General features: G+C 40.5%; 1 protein-coding gene across 1 annotated transcript; it reads left to right on the top strand.

Annotated features, from left to right (window-relative positions):
* Positions 1-734: 734 nt before the first annotated feature.
* Positions 735-24,400, top strand: strc1 (stereocilin 1). The gene is made up of 29 exons (XM_073463842.1): positions 735-792; positions 3,447-4,139; positions 4,241-4,265; positions 4,802-6,143; positions 6,945-7,773; positions 8,306-8,367; positions 9,450-9,560; positions 9,674-9,828; positions 11,255-11,441; positions 12,248-12,363; positions 13,183-13,312; positions 13,429-13,611; positions 14,221-14,259; positions 14,345-14,515; positions 15,140-15,277; positions 16,677-16,738; positions 16,828-16,963; positions 17,058-17,146; positions 17,324-17,453; positions 17,539-17,735; positions 18,561-18,651; positions 18,955-19,126; positions 20,183-20,358; positions 20,501-20,656; positions 21,004-21,146; positions 21,257-21,405; positions 21,561-21,658; positions 21,788-21,938; positions 23,805-24,400. Exons 1-29 carry the CDS (start codon positions 735-737, stop codon positions 23,912-23,914), a joined length of 6,099 nt encoding a protein of 2,032 aa, XP_073319943.1. The 3' UTR covers positions 23,915-24,400.
* Positions 24,401-26,181: the final 1,781 nt, after the last annotated feature.

The following is a 26,181-nucleotide window of genomic DNA, read 5'->3' as shown; positions in this document are numbered from 1 at the left end:
ACTCACTTTAAAGGTTGTAATAATATTAAAACCAAGGCTACAAAATTGAGGCCATATGCCTTTAAAAGATCTAATTGTTTTGTTTTTGTGATTTACATTTTTTACAGTTTTTCTCCGTTGCATACACACAGAGAAACTGGAACTATGCACACAGTTCTGAAAACCAGACGCTCGTGTATCAAAACAAAACTCCAGACTGCCGAACTGTTTAAACTCTTAAGCACAAATGACATTATTTAGCTTTGTTCACCTGGAAAACACTGGCCTTGTAAATGCCACACCCTACCTACCAGTTGGTCAAACTCAATTGGCAAAACACTTGCATCACCTGTCAGCATAAAAGAGACCTCAGGTGGCCTCTACTTGTGGTAAAAACGGACCAGCATGAACAGAGAGGAGGAGTGAGAGGAGAAAGAAAATGAGAGTGAAACTTGGGTCTGAGCTATAACAGTGCTGCAGTATGAGCTATAAGTTTACAGCAGGACTCTGGGAAGCTGGTTTATGAGTTTAGCCCAATTTGAGATCACTGGATAGACGAATGTGAATTGTATCCTGTTCTGATACAATGATTGTATCGATGTCATAGTAATGTGATATATTTACAGTATTGTATTACAATATGGCAACAGTCTTCATAGAGTCGTGGTCAACATTTCTTCCTCTTGACAATACCCCATACTGCATAGAGATGCTGGTTTCCTTTTCCAGCAGGACCAGTAACGGGTTTGCTAACCATGGTATTACTGCGCTTGATTGGCCAGCCTGACCTGAACCCCATAGGGAATCTCTGGGGTATTGTCAAGAGGAAGATGGGAGACACCAGACCCAACAAAAACATGTATATCATGGCAGTCTTGAGCTCTACAGCTCTCATGTTTCTGTGATGGGATGAGAGGAACACAAACTACTTTGTCACAAAACACATTCGTGTTCGTGTTCCAACAGGACAATGATCCCAAACACACATCAAAAGTGGTAAAGAAATGGCTAAATCAGGCTAGAATTGAGGTCTTTGAATGGTCTTCCCAAAGTCCTGACTTGAACAACATCGAGAACATGTGGACTATGCTGAAGAAACAAGTCCAAGTCTAGTAACTTCACCGATTCTGTCAAGAGGAGCAGTTAAAACTTCAGCCAGAGGACGGCCAGAAGCTTGTGGCTGGCTATAAAAAGCACCTAACTGAGATGAAAATGGGAGAGGGACAATTAACCAATTATCAGATTTGGTCACGTTTACAGAAGACCTATAATTATTATTTCTAAAGGTTAGGGCTTAAAGCCTTGCTCTTTGTCCATCTCGATACATCAGCTGCATTATGTGAGTCAGAAGTCGTCCTTGCAGCAGATGTCATGTAAATCCTCCAGCAGTCAGTCTGGTGTCTCCTGGCTCCTCTGACAGGACTCAGGTTTCACTTAATCAACACACTCCGTTAATAATTCAGCACAGACGGCCGGGCTTGTTGCCGAAATCCCTTCTGCGTTTCACAGCCCTCATTTCGCACCTACTTTTTTCCTTTACCGGTGTCCTTAATTACGCTGCTTTGAGGGCAGGTGTAGAGTTGCAGGTGGACACAAGTGGAGGTGAGGAGGCTGCAGCGCCATGTAACAGGGAGCATCACCTCCAACTGCAGAGCACACATGAAGTTTGATGGGTGAGCTTGTTGAATGTTTTGTTTCCCCTCTGCAAAGACTGAGTAGTTCAAAAATATGAAGTCTGTTGTCAGTCTGCTCCTCCTGCCTCAGATGAACATCCCCTCTGCATCCACAGGATAAAACTAAGTGGATTTATTGTGTTATTATCTTTGTCTGGATCGGTTACCTGCTCGTTTTTAGACTGAGGACAGTGACAATGTGGTCCACACCAGCTGCCTGCATGATGTGCATCCTGTTTGGTAAGTGCACAACAAGATTTGAGAAAGCTTTGAGGCTAGTCTTGATTAAAAACCACCAAGCATGCGTGACCTTTACAACATAATGTCAGTAATGTGGCAACATCATGTGATAGATATTTGATATGCAAAGCTGAATTAGCTAAATTCTTCAGTATAAACTTTTAGTAAAGCTTCATTAACGTGTTAAAAAGTTAAAGACGTTTAAGCGCCTAAGTAAAAAAGTATAACAGCTAATTTAATATTTGTCAGTTAAATGTATTTATTTATTTTATTATAACAAGAAGAGGAGATGTGTTGATGCTAGAGCCTGATTGATATTTCAAATTCTGATGTTGATAAATTGCTGATGCACACTTCTTTTTTGCAATGATCCTTTAAAAGTGGTTATCAGAGACTGGTGACAGACTACAGTATGTAACGGAAAGTTTACAGTTTGACAGCAAACTTTATCACCTAAAATGACCTCAGTGCACTGAAACAATAAACTTGCTGGGAATTAATTCAATATAAATGAACCCAAAGTATTTTTTTCTGCATTATAATCTCTACATTTTGACATAAATTATTATTTCTTCTTTAATTTGCTTTTGTATTTATTTAACTTTTATTAATCCCCCTATTCATTTATTTCCCATTTAATTTTCTACTTTATTTTTTCATTTATCCATTTGTAAGTTTTTTTTATTCACGTATTTATGTCTGTATTTATCTTTGTATTTTTTTCTATTTGCATAGATAATCCATAAATAGGATTGCAAATAAATATATTCATATTTTTTTTTATAAATGAATAAATAAATGTTCAATGTTCAACAAATTAAAATAATGGGGGAATTAAAGAAAGGTAAACATTAACTAACTCATTTATGAAATGAGACATACAATTATATTTCTGTTTTAATTTGCTTTTATTTACCTCTGCATTAATTCCTTTATTTATTTACTCTTCTATTTAATTTTCCATTTTATTTACTTATTGATTGATTTGCGCATTCATTTCTATATACTTTTCTTTTTGCATTTCACAAGATAATACATAAGTAAAAACGTAACTAAATAAATACATTAAAAAATGAATAAAACAAAGTGGTTAAACAAATGAGAAAGTAAGTAAATAGGGAAATTAATACAGAAGCAAGATAAAACAGAAATATCAATTTATGTCACATTTTACACATTAAGGAATGCCTGAATTTATTTTTAGTATTATTTTTTCTTAATTTAATGACATTTGTACTACTTACTTTATTTTTGATTTTGGCAGTATCAGTCCTCCATAACATATACGCCAATACCGATATATCTGTGATAGGCCAGTAACAGCCAATAATATCGGCCAATCAATATATCGATCAGGCTCTAATTGTTTACTTATTAATCTTGTGAACAGAAAGAAAAATTGATTTCTTTGTCATACATGTTTTTCAGGTCAATCCTTGATATGTTGTATAAGTTGTGACTAGAATTTTCACAACAGCGAAGAGTAGATAAACCTTGAAGTGTCACTGTGGGCCAACAGAAATCCATATTTTTGTGTTTTCTTCATGTCTGCAGGGATCACATACGAAGTCAAGCGAGTGTCTTCACAACCTAATTTTATCCAAAGACAGACTGACCAGACTCCTGACGAGGCTGCACAGTTAGAGGAAGACATCCACAAAGTTATAAATCAAATCCACTCTTTGTCCGGTGGAAATGAAGACAAACGCAGCTTCAGCACCTCAACTCCAGCAGAGGGTTTCGACTTAGAGGCATATTACAATGCCATGAGTAACGTGTACGCTGTCTTTCAACCGCTGCTGAGAGAAGGATTCATAGATGACCTCCCCAGAACTGTCGTCTGTATTCTGTCTGGGAGACAGGACTGTGGGCTGGAGGCAGAACTGACAAAGACCGTGTCTCTGGAGGTTGTACAGCCGCTGCTGACGTTTGTGTCGTCCCTGAGATCCCAGACGTGCACTCCTCTGAACGGAGACTCAAACAGCTTCCTCAGGGCCTACCTCAGGATGGGAGACTCAACGTCAGCAGCATTTAATGGTTTCCAGGAGACGTTTATAAATATGCTGTCCAGTCTCCCTCTCTCGGGGAGTTTGATGAATGTCATCAGCGGCCTCGTGGACTCGGCTGTGACGTATGTCTCAAAGTTCATGGCATCGTTTCTCCAAGTACCGATGGACTACATCAAAATAGCTTTACAGTTTGGAATCAGAATACCGTCTTTAGATGGAATAGATGTCTGTGAGCAAGGTAAACATTACTCTTTAACATTTTTTTAAACTGTCCTGTATAATACACAGTTTATTACATATTTTTATGCTAATTACATTTTTTTACCACTTGTTCTGCAGGAGATCTCAAGCAGCTCATTATGTGGTGAGTCATTGGTTAAATTCACATAACCCCCCTTTTTTTCTTTACATATTAAAGCTGCTCTGTGGACTCTCTGACCACCAGTGGCGCTATAGAGCAATGTTTTTATGAGTGTGGTTGCACTTCAAGTCTCATAGTATGTAAGCTTATGAGAAAATAACCCTACTTCTCACTAGATTTATTACCTCAATAAACAGTTTCCTAATGAGTTTATGGTCTCAATCATTAGTTTCAGACCGTGATGCTAATTTAGTAAATTATGGTCCCATTTAGAGCAAAACAGACAACAAAGAGGGGTATGCTTTAGGGTGTGGCTACCTTGTGATCGACAAGTTGCTATCATGGTCTTTCCTCGGGTTCTTACTCAGGACCAATCAAGCTATCCTCTCATCCAAATATAGTCACTTCTGGCCCCCAAAAACCGAGATGGCGACGGCCGTAAACTCAAGATCCTTTAATACCATCTTCTCCGTCTGTATGCATGTTTGTAAATGTTATAGAAGAATCTGTAATAATGATCAAATGTCCGTTTTGTTTAGGGGGGTGAACCACAATGTGAGCTGGTCCTTTGGTGCCTCCATCATTGACATCCTGCTGGAAATCTTCCTGTCTCCTGAACAGTCTCATTGCACATATCCAGGGCCAGAGTGCCAGACTCCCACCTTCCCTTTCCAACGCAGCGTCTCAGAGGACGCCGATAACGACCACGACATCATGCTAAAGTGTGATCGCAACAACCTGGCCAGGTTCAATGACACACTGTGTGCTGACATGGGTTCAGGAGCTGGGCACTCTCCGGCTGTGCACACCCTTTGCGAGGCACTTAAGTCCCTCAGCCCTAACCAGATAGAGCAGGTGTGGAGCAACATGTGTTATGTTATTCAAGCACTGGTGTCTCCACTCCTCAGCAGGTCATCTGACTGCAGTGTCGGGCTCACACATCCTTCCTTCACCCCTTCCTCTGAGAGCCGCCCTCATCGAGCAGCCAGAGAGGCCTCCAACCTCAAACAGCTCGCCTGCAACTACAACACCTGGTTAGAAAACGAGGCGGTGGACGCTGTCCTCGTGTCGCTGTGCAGCGATAATGAGCGTGAGGAGTTTGTGAAGCAGGTGTGTAACAATGCTGTATTGATGAGGAGGCTGCTGTCTGATCAGATGAACAGCTGGCTGTATGGATACTGTGGGAACTCCTCGGTAGACCCTGGCTACATGGTGAGTCAGTTCTGCGTCTATGAGCAGTGGCTGGACCAGTCATCAGTCCTGGTAGACCCCGCCTTACTGGAGTTCTGCATGAGTCTGGACAGTCCCAGACTGATCAAACTCATCTGTGAGCACACCAGATTCTTCATGCTTTTATTCTCCAACCCTGAAAATATGCAGTTCATGCCTAACTGCACAGTCTTTCCCCCTCCACCACCGCTCCCTGACATGGGCTCACATATGTTAGAGTCTTGTCGTTACTCAGAGTGGCACGACGTGACGCAGATTACCACCGACGTTTTGTCTCAGTGCATCCACCTCGATAACAGTGGTTTCACTCAAGAGGTTTGCTCTAACAAAACCTTTCTGACTACTCTGCTGCGTAACCAGGCAAATGCCTGGCTTGAAAATCACTGCAACACCTCTCTCAGCCTCCGGCCCCCTGAGCCGACGCAGCCCTTCAGCATCACAGACTGGTGTGACTACCAGACGTGGGGAGAACGGCAGGTGGACAGTTCAGTGGTCGGCCTCTGCTGGCAGTACGATCAGCTCGCGTTTCAGAAGAATGTCTGCTGCAAAGCGTCTGTGTTTGAAAAGCTGTTGCAAGACCCTCAGAACGAATGGCTGACATCAGTCTGCACAGACATTAAAGAAATAGAGGCAACAGCCGTGTTACCACAGGTGGGTATTTTACCTGGATGACATGGATCTGCGCATCCAAAGTCTAATTAACTTGTTTATGGAAGCCAAAATAAAAAATAAATAAAGAAATAGTGGCTCAATAAGTGCACCAAAAATAAAACTAAGAGTAAATGTAGACGTTAAATGTTATTTTAAGTCCCATTTCATAGACAAAACTGAACATTCAGTCAAAGGACCATCACCAGCACTTACCTACTTTCTAGAGACATGAACATGTTGTCGGACTAACAGCAACGACCAATCAGAAGAAGGGAAGTAAGAGGCAAAATGCATTTCACGTGACACATGAGCAGCTACCTGAGTGTGGTCACACAACCTACAAGGAAACCAGATGAACACATGGACAATGCCGCACATACTGAATATCCCAGGATACGAGTCTTGAACACTATTTTCCGAGTATCATAGTTCGATTTTCACAATACAATAACCATCTCAGAAAATATCACAGAATTACACAATTATTATTATTATTATTAATATTATTATTTGGTTGAACAAATGCCTTATTGTTATAATTTTACAAAATATTATGTCCTGACGTGAAACTTGATAAAAAAATGTAATATATATATTTTTAATAACACTAATATGTTAGAATTCAAAACCGTATATAAGCAAACGCACACAGTAAGATAATTGTTCAGTTATAAAATATGCAACAAAATCCTTAAGGCAGCGCTATTAATCACTGGAAGGACGATAGTGAACTGTTACATAAAACAAGTTAAACTGTTATTTTATATTCTGCTGTTGTATTCCCAATCATGTGCTCTCTAGGTGTGTAAGTACTCTGAGTGGACCCGTCGCATCATCGTGGACATGACTGAACTGGCTCTCTGCGCTGAGATCGACCCACTTAACTTTACCTCCAAAGTCTGCGCCAATGATACCGTCCTCCAGAACCTGTTGGCCAATCAGGACAACACCTGGTTAATACAGCACTGTGCCAACTATTCAGATCCAGGGGTATCTCCTGGTGGAGATGGGGGAGAAGGAGGAGACTTGACTGGGTTCGACCCCGCAGAGCAGTGCCAGTACTCCAGCTGGAGCATCTCTGTCCCAGACGCAGCCCTCCTGACCCTCTGCTGGGAGAACGACCAGACCAATTTTGTCTCCTCTGTCTGCCCTAACGCCGGTCTTCTCTTTTTGTTGTCCCGGGAGCCGTCTAGTATGTGGGTGGGCAGCATGTGTACCACCTACACCAACTACACCACCACCATCAACAACAACAGCACCACTGCAGATCCAGATGTGTGCCTGGCCAGAAACCTGGTGAAGCGTTTCAACTGGTCCTGCTCAGCTGACCTCACCCCAGCCTGCCAGCCTGGGGCCAGTCAGAACATGGCCCTGCAGATGATGGTGCGCTGCTGGGTGGAGAGTCTGAGGTCCAGGGTGGAGAATCTGCTGACTCCACCTGTGACCACAGTGTTGGAGCAGACAGTCAGCACCGCTGTGGTGATCCTGTTGGCCCTGGAGGAGGTCCAGAACACCTCGCTGCACGTCACTGAGAACATCAGGCTGAGTGTGTTAACGTCTGTCGTTCAGTATCTCGAGAGGGAAACCAACTTTGACAAAAAGAAGGTCCTGCTGCAGTGCTTTGGGGTAGGTAGTGTGGCTGCACGAGCGGTGTGACTGCACATCGAGGGTGTAAATGACCTCATTTTAAAATCACTTTGCAGTCTCAGGGCTTCTGGATCATGCCAGACTAGCTGTACGGAGCCATTTTATGTTTTTTATTTGGTTGAGTATATTTTATCACATTGTTGTAAATTAATTCTGAAGGTTAATCAGAGCGTCGTGTGAATAGAGATTCTCCCTCATCTTTTATTCATACAGGCTCAATCAGTTTCTGTTCATTCACTGACTTTATAGTTTATCTAATTATTCATCCATATCAGTTACCATGACTGTCACTGTATAGCCGTTGACCTCCAGTGTACAGCCGGCCTACAGCTGGTGTACAGTTACACTCCTGTCATCGATATCAACGTAATGGATGTCTTCCTCTCTGTGTAATCTCCACTGGCTTACACTTGATTTGACAATTACAATAATGTGTCAAAAGAGACGACCAGATTACATAATCCGTCTGTTAACAACCCTGTGTGTGTATGTGTGTGTGTTTCTCCTGTAGAGAGTCTTAACCAGCTTGATGCAGACAGCAAGAGATGTGACCAGCGATGAATTCTTCGTCATCAAGGTGACTAACACCACAACCTAAACGCACAGCATGTAACTTCTGCCACTAGGGGTCTCTCAGTTAAAACAATGAAAACAGAAAAGAAGCTGTGAGGTACAGTGGGATCATGGGAGTTGTTGTCTTCATTGTTAAAACCACCATTGCCTATGAAAATCTGAAATGTGATAGGAGTCAGACAGAAATCTGGTTCACAGACAAGGTGATGTTTTAAAATTGGATGTTATGCTTTGTCACGTTCACCAACTTCCTTCTTCACTCTCATAGTATTAGGCATAGTATTTAATATTTCCCCGGAAAGGGGAACAGATTTTTGGGTTCATTGTTGGAAACATTTAATATAATGTACACTCCTCAATAAAATATGTAACAGAGGTCTAGCCTTTTTAGACATTTCAGTGCGTAAATGTTACGTTTAAGATCTCAATAAGTTAATGAAACGGGATGGCAACATAAGTTTATCGGCTGATTCAAGGCTTTTGGTTAATGTTGCACAGACATTCATGGTCACGGTTCTGGCACCACCAGTCTGTTAAACATTTCACTTTACCTCTAAAATATTAGCATCTACCAGATTCATTGGCTCAAAATTTGGGTCAGACATTCACGCTCCCCAGACGATGTTTCCTCCTCATTTTGGTGACACCCCAACTTTTCCTCTGGTGCCACCCTGAGGTTCACATTTGAGTATAATTTCCAAACAGCTATTAGATGCATTGTCATGAAATGTGGTACACATGTTCATGTCCCCCTCTGTATGAACTGTAAGTACTGGACAACATGAAAACAAATGGCATTCCCATCACCTCAGCCATATCTTGTGCTGAAATATGCAAGAGGCTCGTACGTCTGCTTCACTCACCAGCAAAAAAATGACTGGCTTGTAAAACATTCACCAGCCATTTGGTGGTGAACAATAAAGTTAATTTTGCACGCTGCTAACAAGTGAATGTACAGTGACGAACAAGGTAGATAATATAACTACCTGCTCGGCATAAGCAAGTTAGCGTGCAGACATTGGTATTCAGCTGAAAGCACGACTGTAGCCTTGAATTATTTGTTTTTAATGTCTTTGTTTTTTCCAGGAGTACTTCAATATACCGCTGAGCAGCCTGGCGTCAGTGCTCAGTCCAGCTCACATCACCACCGTCAGACTCATCCTTCAGTATTACAGCAGGCACAAGGATACGCTGCAGGTGAATATCCATCAGAAACATTTATCTTTTTTTTCTTCTTTCTTCGTGGCATTCTTTGTCCATCATACAATACGCAAGATCGCACAGAACTGCTATCTGCTTCTGCTGTCCAGCTGCCCAATCGGTACCTGTCCACCATGGTGTCGGTGCTGTTCCAGACCCACCTGGTAAAAGATGGCAGTCTCTTCCCGGAGCTGGCTCCTCTGCTGGCTGCAGCCACACCAGGTGACATTCAAGCTTTGCCCTCGCTGCAGAACAACATAAATGTGTAAGTAACAGTCATTTCTATTGACTCAATACTCATTACTAATGAGCACGACACATTTACTAATGATTATCCTGTCACTTAATCGAACAGAAGTAATTCTCTGGTGCACTTGTGTGTGAATGATTAGGATTGTGTATTTGATTTCTAAATGTCGCCCTTTTTAGTTTGTTTTCCTCTCCAAGATTCTGTACGTTACTGATCCACATGTGCCGTTAAAGGTGCACTTTGTAGTTTTGGAGAAGAAGTTTTCATCAGAAGAGAAAGATGTTCATTGACTGATTCTTTTATAACTAAATGAACTGAAGGAACAAAGTGACTTTAAAGGACAACACAATTTCATACTGTTTTACTACAGCTTGTTTATTCAGTTATGGAAAAGATACATATTTCTGAGTTTGTATTATTGACTCATTGATATTTTAAATGTTAAAATTCTGATTCTCCAAAACTACATAGTGCCCCTTTAAGAATACATGTTTAGAGGTGCTATTAAACCTCAGACTAAAAGTTTCCCTTGTTGTGCACAATCATGCAATCTCTCTTTTCTACACACATCATGTTTCCATCTGAACACAGTCCAGGTGTCAGGCTTCTGTGAGAAGTGATGTGTCATTGCACCTTGAAGTGCCAGAATCTGCATTATACATGGAAAGTAAAGGAAACTGGTTCACTGACTAGATTTCAATCTAGAAAGGGCTTCTAATGTGCGTGTGTGAAGGTATTTGCTGTTGATTCAATGAGAATGAGTGAGTAAATGTAGAACGTAATCACAAGACAGTCTGTATTTTAAGCTCTGTCAAGTGTTTTTCTTCTGCAGACAGTGTGTACATGGAAAATAGTACAGACATTTCCACATGTATAAAGTCAAGTCAGGTCACATTTATTTATATAGCCCAAAATCACAAATCACATTGCCTCAGTGGGCTTTACAGTCTGTACAGTGAAGGACATCCTCTCTCTTTAGACGTTGATCTGAGTAAGGAAAACTCCCCAGAAAAAAAGCCCTTGCAGCCGGGAAAAAAAAACCAAGCCCTGGTAAAACCACATACTGTCATCTTCACATTTAGGTTTTGTAAGGGTTATACAAAAGAGATATAACGTGTTGATTTGTGAACTTAAGAGGCATTGTAAGGAAGATTTCTCTCCCTTTAGATGGAGTCAGGCAAGCTGTTCCCCCTGTTTGCAGTCTTAATGCTAAGCTAAGCTTATTGCTGCCTGACAGTTGTGTCAGAGCATCAATCTTCTCTTCTAATGCTCAACAATATCGCAAATCATACATGCATTTTCCAAAATGTCAAAGAGTTCCTGTATTATTTGTACCTGGTTTAGATTTCCCCAATTCTCCTGTTACAAAGCAGCAGTTCCAGTATGTCACACAAATTTAAACAAAATTGTAATATTTAATATTTATTTAATTTTTTTGTAGGAGGGAAACCATTAACACAAACTTGTGGCTCATGACTCTGGACCAGCGGCGGGCATTTGGCTCGTGGTTCAGCAAAGTTCTGCCCCCCTCCAACATCATCAGAGGTCATCAATCACTCGTCAGGGACACTGGAAACCTGATCGCCTACCTGCCCTTCCACAACTTCCAGCACCTCTCACCTGCTCAGGTAACAGCCCTCTGAGCTCTGACACCTGGCCGCGAAACCCGAGAAGCCAGGACTCTGTCAGTTCGATTAGCCACAGCGGAGCTACTCGTCACATACTGGTCAACTGAAAGGACAGACAGCCTCTTCTTTCTCCGTCAGCACCAATGTGTGTCGTATGTGTGTAGCTAATGTTCAATAAGAAAAGATAGGAGCACATGAATTAAGGATGACTTGAAGATGAAGGGGTCACTGACCTTTCAGCGCTCAACCATGAGTTTAAAAAAACAGCTGTTTTAACGCTTTTGTTTTTGTAAGAAGTAGATAAACAAGATTGTATTGATGTATGAGCTTTAGAGGTTTTCTTTTTTGTTTTGTTTTCTTACCTTTGTTTAGAACAAGGCTAGTTGTTTCCCCCTGTTTCCAGTCTTTGCGCTAAGCTAAGCTAAGCTAAGCTAAGCAAACCAGCTGTCTGGGAGTAGCTTCATCTCTAACGTACAGACATAAGAGTGGTATCAATTTTTTTTTAACTCTACAAGAAAGTGAATAAGCATATTCACCAAAATGTCAAACTATCCCTTTAAAGCTTTCCCTCTGCCCGGCTTGCATCAGTAAATGTTGAATATTAACCTCACAGGAGGGCAAATAAGCATTTCTATTCCTTTGCATGAGTTCATGATCCTGGAGGGGGTGAAGACAGATAAATTGTTTCTTCTCTCATATCTTGTGAATACTGGCGAATATCTGTGAGCTTGTTGTTGCCACATTCATTTGATAAAACTCACAGAAATGTTATTATTGCCGTATTCTGTTATTATGGTTATCCACAGCTGTTGGACGGGCTGGATGTGTTGCAGAGAAACACCCTCACCTCCCTCAAGCAGGAATTCATCGCTCACAGCGTGATCGGCACCTACAGAAACCTGACGGCTCAGGATTTTACCAGGTTAGGAATGACTGTGGAGGCCCCTCCTGACCTTCCTGTCCATGTTAACGGTTCATTAGACATTAGGTCAGATATGAGATACATTCTGGCCCTTGGTAGTGTAAAGCAACAATGTCGTATGAACAACAGTCGTTTGTTTGTTGCTTCATTTGCACATTTGCCATAAAGTTACTTGAATGTGTGAGATATTGTGCTATGCAATATACACTATACTACACTATATTGATCTATTCTTTAACTTACAGCGGCATGTAATTAACAGGAATAACAGTCCACAATAATATCTAATTTTTAAAGGTGCAATATGTAAGAATGGTCACTGGTTGAATTTAGACTCCAAACAAAGCAGAGTAACCGCTAACTGCTGCTAACTGTATTCTATACATCAATGAGTGCCGCTAGCTTTTAGCTCAGTTAGCTGTGCAGCTAGTTGGAATGCTGGGGGAGTGTCGGTGCTCCCACCGTTAGCACAGGAGCTTTAGACCACCAGAAGAAAGGGGTTTTGAGTCCCAGTGCTAGCTGGTTAGCATGCTAACTTCGTTAGATATCTCTGCAACACAGTAGTCGTCTTAGACATGTAACATGTAACATCTTCACATTCTGTTGATCATTTTTAGTTAATTTCTGTAGTTTTCAAACTTAAATTCTTACATAAATGTTGAATCTAGAGATCCATCAGCAACATCTACTGAAAAGGTAACATATTACTGTGAAATGTACTGTACCAGTAGAATGGCTTTGTATTTTGCTTTTGTGGACTTTTTTTTACAAAATCAATTTTTTTTGCAAGTTGTTACAACAGTGTTTTTAATTTTTCAGGCTGGGTAATATCTCGTGCCTGGCAGACCCAGAGGACCTGCTTGTGTACAAAGACACTGAGGTCTTCAGCGTCATCAGGGACATCGTCATGGCCTGCGTACATGAGGGACTGAGTCTGCCCAGCAGTCTGGTAGGAGCAGAAACATGTGGTTTCTTCATCGTGTGCTTTCATTTAACAATCACATTGAAGGAGCATTTACAATATATTTATGCCGTCTCTGTGCTTGTTCTGAACCTTTTGTCAAGATTTCCAGTTTGTTACTGAACAACACAGAATTAAAGATCCCCTCCTCGCTCAGTCCTGGTCGACTGGCAGAGTTAGCCCCCCTCCTGCCCGCGCTGGGTGTGCCTTTCCTGCAGGATCTGACGCCGTCGCAGCTGCTCGCCACCCTCCCTGCACTCAGCTCGGTTTCATTCAGCCCTGCACAGGTAGAGGAGCGAACTCCACCTGTCATTTTCAGTGGAAGACGTAGTAGAAATCATCTACAGCTTGATTTATACTGTTATTTAACATGCACAGTTTTTTTTTTTTTTTACAAGTGAGTGAGCAAAATAAATGAGTGAGGGGTGTTTAGTCAGTCCCTTTCACTGCATAAGCACCTATTTGTTGGACATGGTTGGGTTTCCCGGCAGATGGTGCTTGTAGGCCTGAGGAACAGCTGACAGGCAGTCGTTCCTCAGCACACTGATCCCTGAGGTGAGATGGCTCATGAGGTCTTTCTTCACCCTGAGCTATCTGCAGCCTTGTACTTTCACCTCAGCCTCACAGCTGTCGTCTCGCTTTTATACTGCGTCATTCAGAGTCTTGAGAGAGTTCATTTCTTCAGACCTATAGTTGTTTTTCAGGTCCATCATGGCAAAAATGTTGTGTGGACAAGTGTTTTTGAAGCCCAAAGAAGTAAGACAGATTCTTGGATTTGAATATCTCACCTGGTATAAAAGCGCTGGAGCAAGTAGATAAAGAATACATGACATATCAGTCAAAATCACCACTTTATAAGGTCATTTGTTGTTGTTCATTTGCTCTGTGTTTTTCAGGCCGCCGTAATTGTCGAGAAGATGTCCTCAATTAACACCGTGAGTCATTTTATAAACTCATCTCACTGTGAATTCAGTATGGAGATGCTCTGTGTACACTCACACCTTCTTCCCCTCCGCCCAGCTGACCGCTCCAGGCCAGCTGCAGGAGCTCGGCCATCTCATAACGGGAATGAAGACAGAGACCTTGTTGATGTTGACCTCTGACAGGCTGCTGTCATCCCTGCCCACCATGGCCCAACACATGCCTAGCCTCTGCTCGCCACAAGCCAACGCTCTCTCCACCAAATTATGGGTACAACACACACACTGACAGCAGACTAATTGATTAATCAAAATGTAATCTTCAGGATTTGTGCACATGGATACAAATTTTCCATTTTAAACTTGTGCTTGTGTCCCCAAACAAATGGACAATTGGTGCCTGTGTCCACAGATCCTATTGATTTAATTTTGTCATTTATAAATATATATTTAAATTAATCAACTAATCATTTAGTCTATATCATGTAAAACATTTCCCAGAGCCCAAAATGACGGCATCAGATTGCTTCTTTTGTCCAACAGACAGTCCAAAACCCAAAGACTCTTCATTTGCGATCATAAATGACAAAGGAAAGCAGCAAAAGTTGGACATTTTTGCTTGAAAAAAGACGGAAAAGATTAATCCATTATCAAAATAATTGTCAGTTAATTTTCTCTCAATCAGCTAATCGATTAATCAGCCAATCATTGAAGCTCTAGCATTCACTTTTGCTTTGTTAAAGTCAAGAAAAAAGTACAATACAATGCAGAATTTTAGTTTAGAGTTAAAAGAATAATGTTTTTGACATTTTCCGATCAGTTATGTGAGTTTTTTCATCTGTAGTTGACAGCTGTTAGACTTTTCCTTGTGTTATCTTCCCTCTGTTCTGACCAGGGTTTCCCAGAAGTGGTTGGCTGGTTGGATGAAGTGGAGCCTTTGCTCCACTGCACACCTCTACTCAGCGTCAAGCCCAGGACTCGTCTGCTTGTGAACATCACTGCAGCGTTTACAAAACCCTGGAACACTCAGCAGGTATAGCGTCACACAGACCTTCCTCCATCCTGGAGCCCACGGTATTCAAACTCCGAAGACTGCTGTAGTAATGAGTCTTAAAACCCGGATATCAGTTCTTCTGGTCAAAGTCAATGTTTTTTTTTAAATGGGTTTTTGGTTGAAAGCCTGAAATAACGTCTGTGGTTACCACAGACCAAAGAGATTCACAAATTTCATTCTATGACATAAAATACATCCATAAATGTCCTACAATTCAATTATAAAGGACCTACGTGTCTTAAAAAGTGTTGAGTGGCTAAATCAGACAGGAAATTAAACGTCATCACAGCGAACATGGAGACTCATCCACTCACTAGTCCGTCTTTAGTAAGACGCTTAGTGGCAGGGACTTTTATAGCCTTTGCTTATAGCCAAAAGTGGTGTTCATCTGTGAAGATTATCTTGCTGAACAAAACGTGTAAGTATCACCAACTTGTATTTGCCACAGAGATTATTTTTGGCAATAATCCAAAATCCAATTCAAGAAAATTCATGGCTCTTTGTCGAGGGGACCAGGCTGATGCTAACTTCAGGATTAACCTACAAAAATATGTCATCCCTGCAGCAGCCTGTTGCTCATTAGCTCTAAAAATGTGTAACCAGCTCAATAACAACACGCTTCCTGCAAGTTAAGTAGCATTAAAGCAACATTATGTAAGTTTTTTTTACTATCATTTTGATGGTACAGTGTCTTGTAATAGGGTGAATGGTGTCTCTGTCTCTATCACTTGTTTCTGCACTATGTAACTTCAGTGAGAGGGTAGGATCACGGCGTTACATACATGTTTACTTCAACATACAAGTTTTCAACACATCACATTGTTATGACGTAATGAGTTTTGTTTGTTGTCAGCAACTACATACGTCTGACAAACTGTTACAGACCTGGGATCTGTATTTACGACAGTGGTGTTTCACTCAGAAACTGTGGGGGGCGACAAATCGCACAAAATCCCAGTTTCTACATAATTTTGCTTTAATGGTCACAATTATGAAAAGTTAGTAATGTAAGCAAAGAAAAAGGGGAAAAGTGTAAATATACAGATTAGCAGAGACTAAAATAAAATGGAATTTTAAATATGCCATCAACCCCGAGAGCTGTGACTTTTACTTCGTGTCATGATCTCTTTGCACTTCCGCTGATTAAATATGCTTCCTCTGTTTGTCATGAGAAGGTTTGTATGACAGTGTCTTGATTAACTGCTAAATTATTGAGCGGAGAAGCAAAAGCAAGGACGTCATCATCGCCGACACTGTGAATGGACAAAAAAATATCCTCGTATCAGATTGCCCTCGTCTCTGATCACAGAAGGTCCGGCGTAAACCACCATGTTACAACAAAGACATAACACAACGTTTTCACATTATTCTTCTCCAGGCTAAAGCGATTCTCAGAGAGGTTCTTGATGCTAAACCAAACTTAATCACCCAAGATTTTCTGTAAGTACAGTACATGTCTGCGATACATTTGTAATAGTTTTACTTCTTTCTATGTGCATGTATTGACGCTCTTCTCTTCCTGTAATCAGGAGTCTGGGAACTGTGGGTCAGGGTGTGAGCTGCAGAGTGTTACAGGAACGTCTTCGAGTTGATTCATCGCCTTCCTCAGTGAGAGGAATCGTGGCCTTCCTCAGACAGCAGCCTTCTCCTCTTCACACCTCACTTGTAAACCGTTTTGATCAAAGCCATTCTGCTGTCTATGATGCATGTGATATATGTCTGTACGGCTTTTGTCATGTGTCTTTGTTCTTCCGGACAGAAAAAGTGTGTGATCGAGGAGCTGTATCAGTTTGAGTTCTTCTCTGACCTGCTCAAAGATCTCGGAGCTGAGATTGCCCTGTCCATGCCGTAAGTCAGAAGTTGGTCATTACTCCACTATGAGGGAAGTTGTCATTTCATCATGAGTAGAGAAGATTTATTTGTCACTGCTGAAAACAGCATTTTATGAAAAGTGACTTAAAGATGTATTTTATATAGTGAAACACATCGCTCATCATGTTTTTGTTCCTGTGTGGTCGCCTGCAGGGTGAGCACCATTAAGAAGTTTCCCACAGATATGATGGACACTCTGAGGAAGATGATTGTTCTGGACCAGTTTCTCATACTGTCCAGAACAAAACAGGAGCTGCTGGTGGACAAAATGGTGCAGAGGATGGTCAGTTAGAGCGGCACTGTGTTACCTATCTTAAGGCAAAGAAGGCAGAGTTGTCATGTTGGTTTTGTGGATCCTTTCTCTGCAGGGTATGTACACAGGGGTGTTCACGGAGGAGGAGTTTCGCTCACTGGGCATTATGGCGCCGTTTGTGGTGGATGAGGTTTTCATTCAGCTGGACCGCCGCTTCTTCATCGACAACGTGGATTTCCTGCAGGGGCTCTGCTACAGCAGCACGAAGATGGACATTGTAGCTCGTATCCTGGAAGAACCTGCTGTCTTCGGGTAACGTTATTACCTCAAGATGAAGGGTTTAACTGCTGTGGCCGATAAAATCCATTATTTTGATGCTACATCAACAGGACCATGCCATTACACATCCTTGATATGAGTCTGATTCATAGTTCATAGTTACAAACACCAATATCAGGAACAAGAAAGTGTAAGTTAAAGGCATAAAATCAAAATAATAATAAACACACATAATAACAATAATGAAATAATATATAAGAAATAAAAAGAAAATCTTTATTTTAAAGGAATAGGTATCAACAGTTCTTACGTATGAAGGACAAAAAATGAAAAATGAGTTAATGTAAAATAAATAAATAAATAATAAATACATAAATAAACATGTAGAAATGTAGAAATAAATGCAAAAATACATGTAGAAGTACATTTATTTCTGAATGTATTAATTTAATCTATTAAATACATTTATTTATTTATACTTTGCGTTTTAATTTGTAGTTCAACCATAATTTACCCAAAGAAAGGGATTTAAAGGGGGGTGGGTTCATTGTGAATTTGGCATGTACATGATGTTTGTTATAATGAGAACTGAGCAATTCAACAAATGTAACATTTTCTCTTGGAGAAAATCCGCCTCCGAATGATACGTTTCACATTTTAGAGTTTATCCAGCAGGGTTTTAAAAGTGTGGTTGTGGGATTTCCTCAACCTATAGTGAGATCCGTACATGGGAAAACATGAAAATTATAAACAACATTTTTAGAGAGGTTTCATTAGACAAAAGCTCTTTGCATACCAGGTATTCACACAGCAGGAACATGTGGAAAGATGATGAAGTGTTCTTGTGTTTCCTCACAGCCCGGTCCAGAACTGGAACCAGACAACACTCAGCCAGGTGGACCGCTTCCTCCTCTTCCTGCCTAAAGACAGACTGCAGGAGATTTCACCGGTCAGTCAGTTTACTGCTGTGCTTTATCTATTCGGTGTTGTATCTTAATCGCTTCTCAGATTAAACAAGTTAAATTTAGAGCTGTAACAGATTCTAGAAATCCACAGTGAGGTGTTGGGATTGTTACCTGATCCCTCGACAGGTTAGGCCAACAAAGGCTGTAAATAAATCCCTCAGGTGTCACATCTCCAGTAGGTGTCAGGATCAGGTGGTGAAGATCTTGTTTTCCCTAAAACCATGTGTGTGTGTGTTGGTGTCTCTATATGAGCATATTGTATGTGTGTATTGTTTGTACTCCCACAGGCGTTGATGACTGTGGGCCGTATAGAGAAGCTGTTTATGAGCCAGCGACAGTGGGAACGTGGGGATGTGGGGATCCACTGCTCGGACGAGAACGAAAGGAGGAGAATTTTTGAAAAGCAGCAGTTTGTTCTTCAGTTTTTCCTGGGCTTCCTCAAAATATATCCCACATCACGTGAGCATCACTTTGTCCCTAATATCTCTGCATCATCCCCACTGGCTCTCTGTAAAGGAATAGTTTAACATTCAGGGGAATATGCAACATGTCACATAGGAGATCCTTTATGTATGTTATTACAGTAATGGATTGATATTTTGGGAAGTATGCATATCTGTTGTGTTGCAAGTCTACAGCCAAGAGCACACTTGCCAACCCCCCTGATTTTCCTGGGAGACTCCCATTTTTCATTGCCCTCTTGTTAAGATTTGTTAAAATCTGCTATAAGTTTTTCTGTCGATCACAGTGGTCACACCGACATCCATCACCAGCGAGAGGCTAACAAACACAAGGCAGTGGTGAGCACGGGCTCTCAGGGGCAGTGGCAAAAAATAAATAATGAATAAAAACTGATAAATATCAGTTTATGCCAGAGGGGCGAATTATTTTGTATTCTTTCCTGAGAATTAAAAGTAGAACTAAACTTATTTAACATAGAAATGCTGTGTACTTCTTTAAAAGTCACCAGAATGAAGGGCACATGGCCTCTGAAACCCAAATATTTCCAGAGGACCCCCAGAGCCCTGCTGTGGTTTCGAAATCCTCCCTGTTTTTGAGGTTTGAGGTTGGCGAGTACAGCCAAGATTCAGTTAGCTTAGCTCAGCACAAAGACCAGCATCGCCTGGCTCTCCCCAAAAAGGAGATAAAATCCACCTACAGCACCCTTAAAGCTCACTAATCAACATATTATAACTTTTTTGTTTTATCCGTGCAAAAACTAAGGGTAAAAACAAGTTGTGGTTTTGCAGGATGCTCCGTGTCCATTGTCAAAGTATTCCTTTAACGTACAGAATCGTGTCAACGTGATTGTTTCAGAACATTTTTTTGTTCAAATAAAATGTGAACTAGTAGAAGCTATTGATGTTACATGCTTCACACCTCTCTCTCATTCCTTTTCCCGTCACTGTTAAAGCTGTCCTATCAAATAAATAAATGAAAGGCCAAGACAAACCAACATAATAATAATAAATAAAAAGTTGTATGTTAAGACATTTGTGTTTATGTCCTTGCCAGCGACTCCTATGACTCCCACCTGTGAGATTCTACACACAACAGCTCCCTCTGCCTGGACCTCCAGCAGTCTGACAAGCATGTCTTCATCTGCCTTCACCAACTGTCTCGAGCTGATGGGTCGTGACCCGTTCCTCGCTTCCTACCAACGGAGCCAGGTGCTCAACAGAGTCAAACAGGTGAGATTTCAGAGCATTTAACAACCCCATGTGTTTATTTCAAGGCTGCACAGGCTAGTTTGCCCCCCTCAGTCCAGGTCTTAACACTGTGTGTCTGCTCTGTCTTTACTGGGTCCCTCTGGAATAACCTGTGTGCGTGAAGATATATGGTCCCGTCTCGTCCTTCTCCCAGTCGTTGATCTCTCAGCTGGGTGGAATAGCCACAGAGCTGTCACTAGAGGAGCTGAGCAGACTCCGACTGACTGAGCGGAGGAGCGTTGCTGCTTTGGGCACTGTCGGTGCCTGGAGCAACAGACAGGTAACTGCTTTGTAGCAAGTAGTTAAATTTAACTCGACCTTAAACAACCACAGCAAAAGATATGCAACATATTCAATTCAATTCAATTCAGTTTAAAAGAAATGTCCCCGGGGGCCAATTAAAGGCACGTGGAGTAGTTGTACACAGACACAAAACAAGTCAGATAGACTAAAATAGACTAATACACAGTTCAACAGCACAACAAACCAGAGCTTCCAGAAAGACCATAAAGGTGAATCGACTCTTCACTAAACCATATAACCTTCATTAAAGTGGTACTCACTGCAGGGTTGTTGTGTGCATTGGATGAGTTTATATCTGGATCATAACTCTTGTTTTCATCCCAGCTGGCCGCCCTGTTCACCACCATATTAAACTCCACCGAGCTGACTGCGAGCCAGTTCGACTCCAGCATGCTGGAGGCGATGGGATACGTCGTGTGTGGAGCTAAAACCACGGAGATTCGTTTGTTCAATGCCGTAGAGTTCAGGTGAGCAGATGAAAACACTTCTTAATGTTGTCTAGTTGCTCCCTGATGTTTGACACTTGTAATTTCCCCTCCTCCACCCTTGGTGCTGTGTCTCTCCCTGGTGGCTGCAGTAAGGCGGTGCTCTGGCTGGGTCAGCTGAGGCTGTCCTGCTCAGAGGAGCAGCTGCTGGCTCTCGTTGGACTTCTGACCCACAGTCTTGCTTTTGGGCCCATAAGTTCATGGGGAACTGATGTTTTCATTGAGATCGGAGTTCTGGCAGGTATTGTGCATTCCCTCACCAGTTTTCAAGATTTTCACGTCTATAATCACTAATACTTTATTTAAATTTTGTAGCTAATTGCACTGTCGACAGCTGTATTTAATTTCATGATGCCACTCGTTGAGTCAAATGTTGTGTGTGCTCACTCCCTCAAGCTGGTCTCCCAGACATTGCCATGTCAGCCTTGGTTAAAGCACAAATTGAAGGAATCACACCTGAGGCTATCTCAATGATACCACCTGATAAATTTGCTGTAAGACTATTTTTAATTCACATTTTCATAAGCTCATATGAGTCTGATTTCAGTGTTTTTATTCCTCTCGATAACTCTGTATCTTGTCTTATCTGTCCCCGTATCTGTGTGTTGTGTCACTCCCTCCAGGTGGTGTTTGACCAGAGACAGATTAGCGTGTTCTCCTATGAGCAGGCTGCAGCAGTGACTAAGGCGCAGATCGCTGCTATGAACGATCTACAGAAGAGAGCGCTGGCGATGGTGCTGACACCCTGGGAGGACAGGCTTGTAGACTTCAGAGGTGAACCCCTGAAGTCTTCTAAACTCAAACATCAGCGAAAAGATAGACCATTTCTGTATTCTTAATTCCTGTCATCGGTTTGGCTTCAGCACGAAATCATAACATTACTGGGGAATTTCTTTATATTTTTGGCTTTCTAAATTAAAATACTGTTACAGAGCAACTAAGGCAAAGTTTCAACATCGTCATATTACACATAGTTATTAATCTTACATAGCCACAAATAGATAACTTATCTCATTGCTATCCATCCTACAAACAGCTGCGATTGAAAATGAGAAATTGTAATAAAAGATTACCTGAGAGGCATTGTTGCTCATACCACTTTTGTCCACAGGGGCCGCCAGAATCAAGAAAAATGAAATTTTCTTGTAGCGGCTTTAATTTTTCTTGTTAACTCAGGGTTACATGGGGGTTATCTGGTGAAGTTGTGTCCCAATTCCATACTAATACTATACATTTCAGTATGTTAAATACTAATATTCATAATATAGTGTATATGCTTAGATTCCGACTTTAGAAAATTATTGCAAAAAGAAAATGTGCTAAATGTATTTCCAAAGATGTAATTCATTTTTTTTATTGTTCTCTTGTCTGAGATCATCCTGGAGCTGTCCCACAATCATCTGCAATTTGTTTTAATTTTCCCCAGCTGTAAGTAGCTCCTTGTCCTCCGTGCATCTGCAGCATACTCAAAAATCAAGCTAATTAAGAAATCATAGACATGATCTGATGATCATCTATGAGCGCACTGAAATGAGTAATTTGTAAGAAATGGTCAGAATTTTAGTCTAAAACATTAAAAAAATGAACAAACATTATCACCAGAGTGTGAAGACGTTATGTCAAAGACATCTATGTGTATAACTGTGTGAAATTAGCATGCTAACCTGCTAGCCATAGGCCCATCCTGTCTCATTATACCACACTGTGCTGGCAAGAGACGATAGTCAGCTGCCCCAGTATTCAGTAGTTCAAGTTTCTCTCTAAACTAATATGACTCTTCACACCGTTTTCACAAGCCTCTCCAGTACCTGCCTGCCATGTCTTGTCATCCCTGAAGTCATAGTTTTGGTCAGAGCTGTAAATCACCTCCATACTGTATCCCCTGTTGTCAGACTGACCTCAGTCGGTCTTGGAGGCTGTGTTCACACACACATCAGGCTGCCAAATCCAGTTGAGCTAGACCCGTGTGACCCCCTTTTATCTGAGGCCCCGGTCCAGACAAACTCCAGAGCCGCTGGCCCCACAGCTAACTTAGCCATGAGCTAATTAGCTAACAGTAGCTAGCTACAGCCAGGGATAGCTGTCAAAGAGCAGCAGTTGTGGGTTATTTTGGTGATATGCTGCCCCCTGTGTTTTTGGATCTGCCTTCGAATTCTGGCCATATTCTACAAATTACACCTTTTAATCCCCTGTGTAGATTAATCTAAGTAGAGGGGCTCTCATTTTTGTGTAAGAGTGTGAATGCATGTTATAAACAAAAACCCTGGCTTAAGTAGTCTGTAGTTTGGAATTGGGACACACTATGTCACACAATTGGGACATTTATATTCAGGTTTATTAATTCACAATTACATATATCTGTTTGATTTGTGGAAACATTGCCTTTGTAAAAGCCTAATGTTTCCTTTGAATACTTACCCTGAGAGTGATTTTGAACGTCTTATATGTACAGTATTTCTAAAAAGAAACAGACACGGTTCACTTGAGAGATGTATTTTTATTTATGGCTCTGAAACACCACTGGAATAACACTACTAAACAACTCCAGAAAGTGCAATGAAATACATTGTTTTACAGGGTTTTTATTTCAGAGATCATATGACTCTCTTCATTTGAATTGGTTTCACTGTGTTCCTGTAGGGAAGTCACTGGGGATGGCACTGAGCCACAGTCCTCTGTGTCTCTTACTGGGACTGCTGATGTTGCTGATCGTCCTGCCCTCCCCTGACCTGATCTGCCCCGGCACATGACCCCACTCACCCCTGCTGGAGCAGGAGACACCTCCCTGCGCCCACATAATCAAGATAATCTCTGATTTATCTGTGCAATATCATACCTCTTTGAAATAAGCAGCACTTCAGGATTTCTATAAACTGTATTTAATGAGATTGTAATTTATTTTGTGCAACGATCACTTTGACATTTCAACGTTTAGCACTGGAAGAACCAAATATAAAGTTTAATTCAGAAAATCAACATATATCCACCACTCTAACGAACACCAACAGAATTATTTTCATTACACTTAGATTATTTGTTTATTTTTTTGATAAACCTGTATGAACCCCCGCTGTCCCAATATATCCTCCTCAGGGATGTGACGCCATACCCAGCAAATCAACCCAAACACTTAAAAGCTTCTTTTTTTAAAAATATAGTTATTATACAGTTATTACGAGTAAATTAAAAGTGTTGCAAACCTACAAAGTTATTTATTTTTGTGAGATGATATCATATTTTTGTCAGAGTGAGAGCTGTAATGTTTGCTACATTTATACTGTATGTCTTGGTTAGATAATAGTTACATAATGCTCAACTTCAACTACATTTGCTGTGAGTTTTGTATTGTTGTGCACACTCTGGTGTGATAAATACAGTTTAAATTATTAAAGTGAACCAATCTGCCTCTGATTGACTGCTTATGTATTTATTTTTTAATTTAGCACAGTGGAATTGTTTAAAATTATCTTATCAAAGTTATTATTAATACATCACATCTGCATTTAAACTTCGTACAATGTATAATCGTTATAGAGGATTACTTAGAAGAACAGAAAAATATAATGGAGTACTTTCATCCAAGTTGTTGAGAAACTATGTATATTTAAATTTACTTACATTTATTTGGAATTGTAAAAAAAAAAATCCTCATTATTAATACCTCACAAATGAAATTAAAGTGTGTAATATATAAAATGACTTATACATAATAGCCTATGAAGACATACAGCTCCCAAATAGAAGAGAAAAAATATAATGAACTACTTTGATCCATGTTATTAACAGACTATAAATATTTATTTTGACTTTTGAACAATTATGTGATAGTTTAATATTACAATAAACATTTTATCAGTCAACATATATTATGATTATTAGTAGACATTTTGACTTACTATGTAATTTTTTATTTGCCATCTAATCATTTAGACAATTTTTAACTAAAATTCAGACTGATTTTTGGACAAATCATTTTTTTCTTATTCAAGCACTGCAGGTAAGTAAAAAGGTAAGTAGTATATACAGTATGTGGTCCTGTAGAGGTAGGTTTTATGTCTGAATTTGGTTTTTAAAAGTGATTACCGCTGTGTTGTAAAGAAAAAAAACATGTGAGTAAAAGTAAAGATATTGTATTCAAATATTGGTAAAAATGAAAGTCACCCATACGAATAGTAAACGTCTTCAAGTATATTTTATTAAATGTACTTAAGTATCAAAAGTAATTTTTTAGTAAAGTAATTTAATTTTTTGGGCAATATTGGCTTGGATCAAAAATCCAAGTAGTAAAGTAAGTTGTTCATATATTTACAAATATGTATATTCTGTTTAATATGGGTCGGTCAATTATTGGCCTGGTTGATTATCAGATCTGATATTCAGCATTTTTATGATCATCATTTTTTTTTTTTCCCAATTAATAATAAAACAGATGTATTTAACAATGCACTGCTTTGGCTCTGATGCAGCATGCAATTTGCCAAAGTAACTAGTGACTACAGTTATCCAGCCTAATCTACAAACTACAACAGGCAAGTGAAAATATCAAGTAAAGAGACAGTATTAGGTTCAGTGGTAGATTTAAAGGGGCACTCTGTAGTTTTTGGAGAAGAAATTTAAACTTAGAAATTTACAATGATGTTATAATACAAACTCAGGAATATATATATTTTTTTTTCCTGTGACTGAATAAACAAGCTGTTCTCAGAGGAAAATAAGGTTCCCAGAAAGCTAGAAAGGTGGCAGGGTCCGCCACATATAAACAAAGTACAACAGTATGAAATTGCGTTGTCCTTTAAAGTAATAATCTCAAAGATTTTCATGTACATAAATATCTGTTAAGTCAGTATCCATCGCCGAATGAGGTAACACAATGATGATTGAGCCTCTGGCCCACTGATGAATGTTGCATTTGCTGTAATACCAAAGATGTACACTGGGTGTCGGAGGCACAGTTAGCGACGCGCTCACCCAGCAGTGGTTGGTCGGCCAGAGAGAGCAGGCGGTTCGCATCATAATG

Source organism: Pagrus major, chromosome 4 (genome assembly GCF_040436345.1).
Source record: "Pagrus major chromosome 4, Pma_NU_1.0".
Classification (NCBI taxonomy): domain Eukaryota; kingdom Metazoa; phylum Chordata; class Actinopteri; order Spariformes; family Sparidae; genus Pagrus; species Pagrus major.
The sequence above is the reverse complement of the archived record's forward strand: the minus strand, read 5'-3'. Positions and strand labels throughout refer to the sequence as shown.

Excerpts from the sequence above, each read along its gene's own strand:
- strc1 (XM_073463842.1), top strand. The coding sequence starts at position 735 with ATGGTATTACTGCGCTTGATTGGCCAGCCTGACCTGAACCCCATAGGG. Across the intron at positions 9,561-9,673 it reads GGCACAAGGATACGCTGCAG|CTGCCCAATCGGTACCTGTC; the intron begins GTGAATATCCAT and ends TCTGCTGTCCAG. Across the intron at positions 9,829-11,254 it reads CTGCAGAACAACATAAATGT|GAGGGAAACCATTAACACAA; the intron begins GTAAGTAACAGT and ends ATTTTTTTGTAG.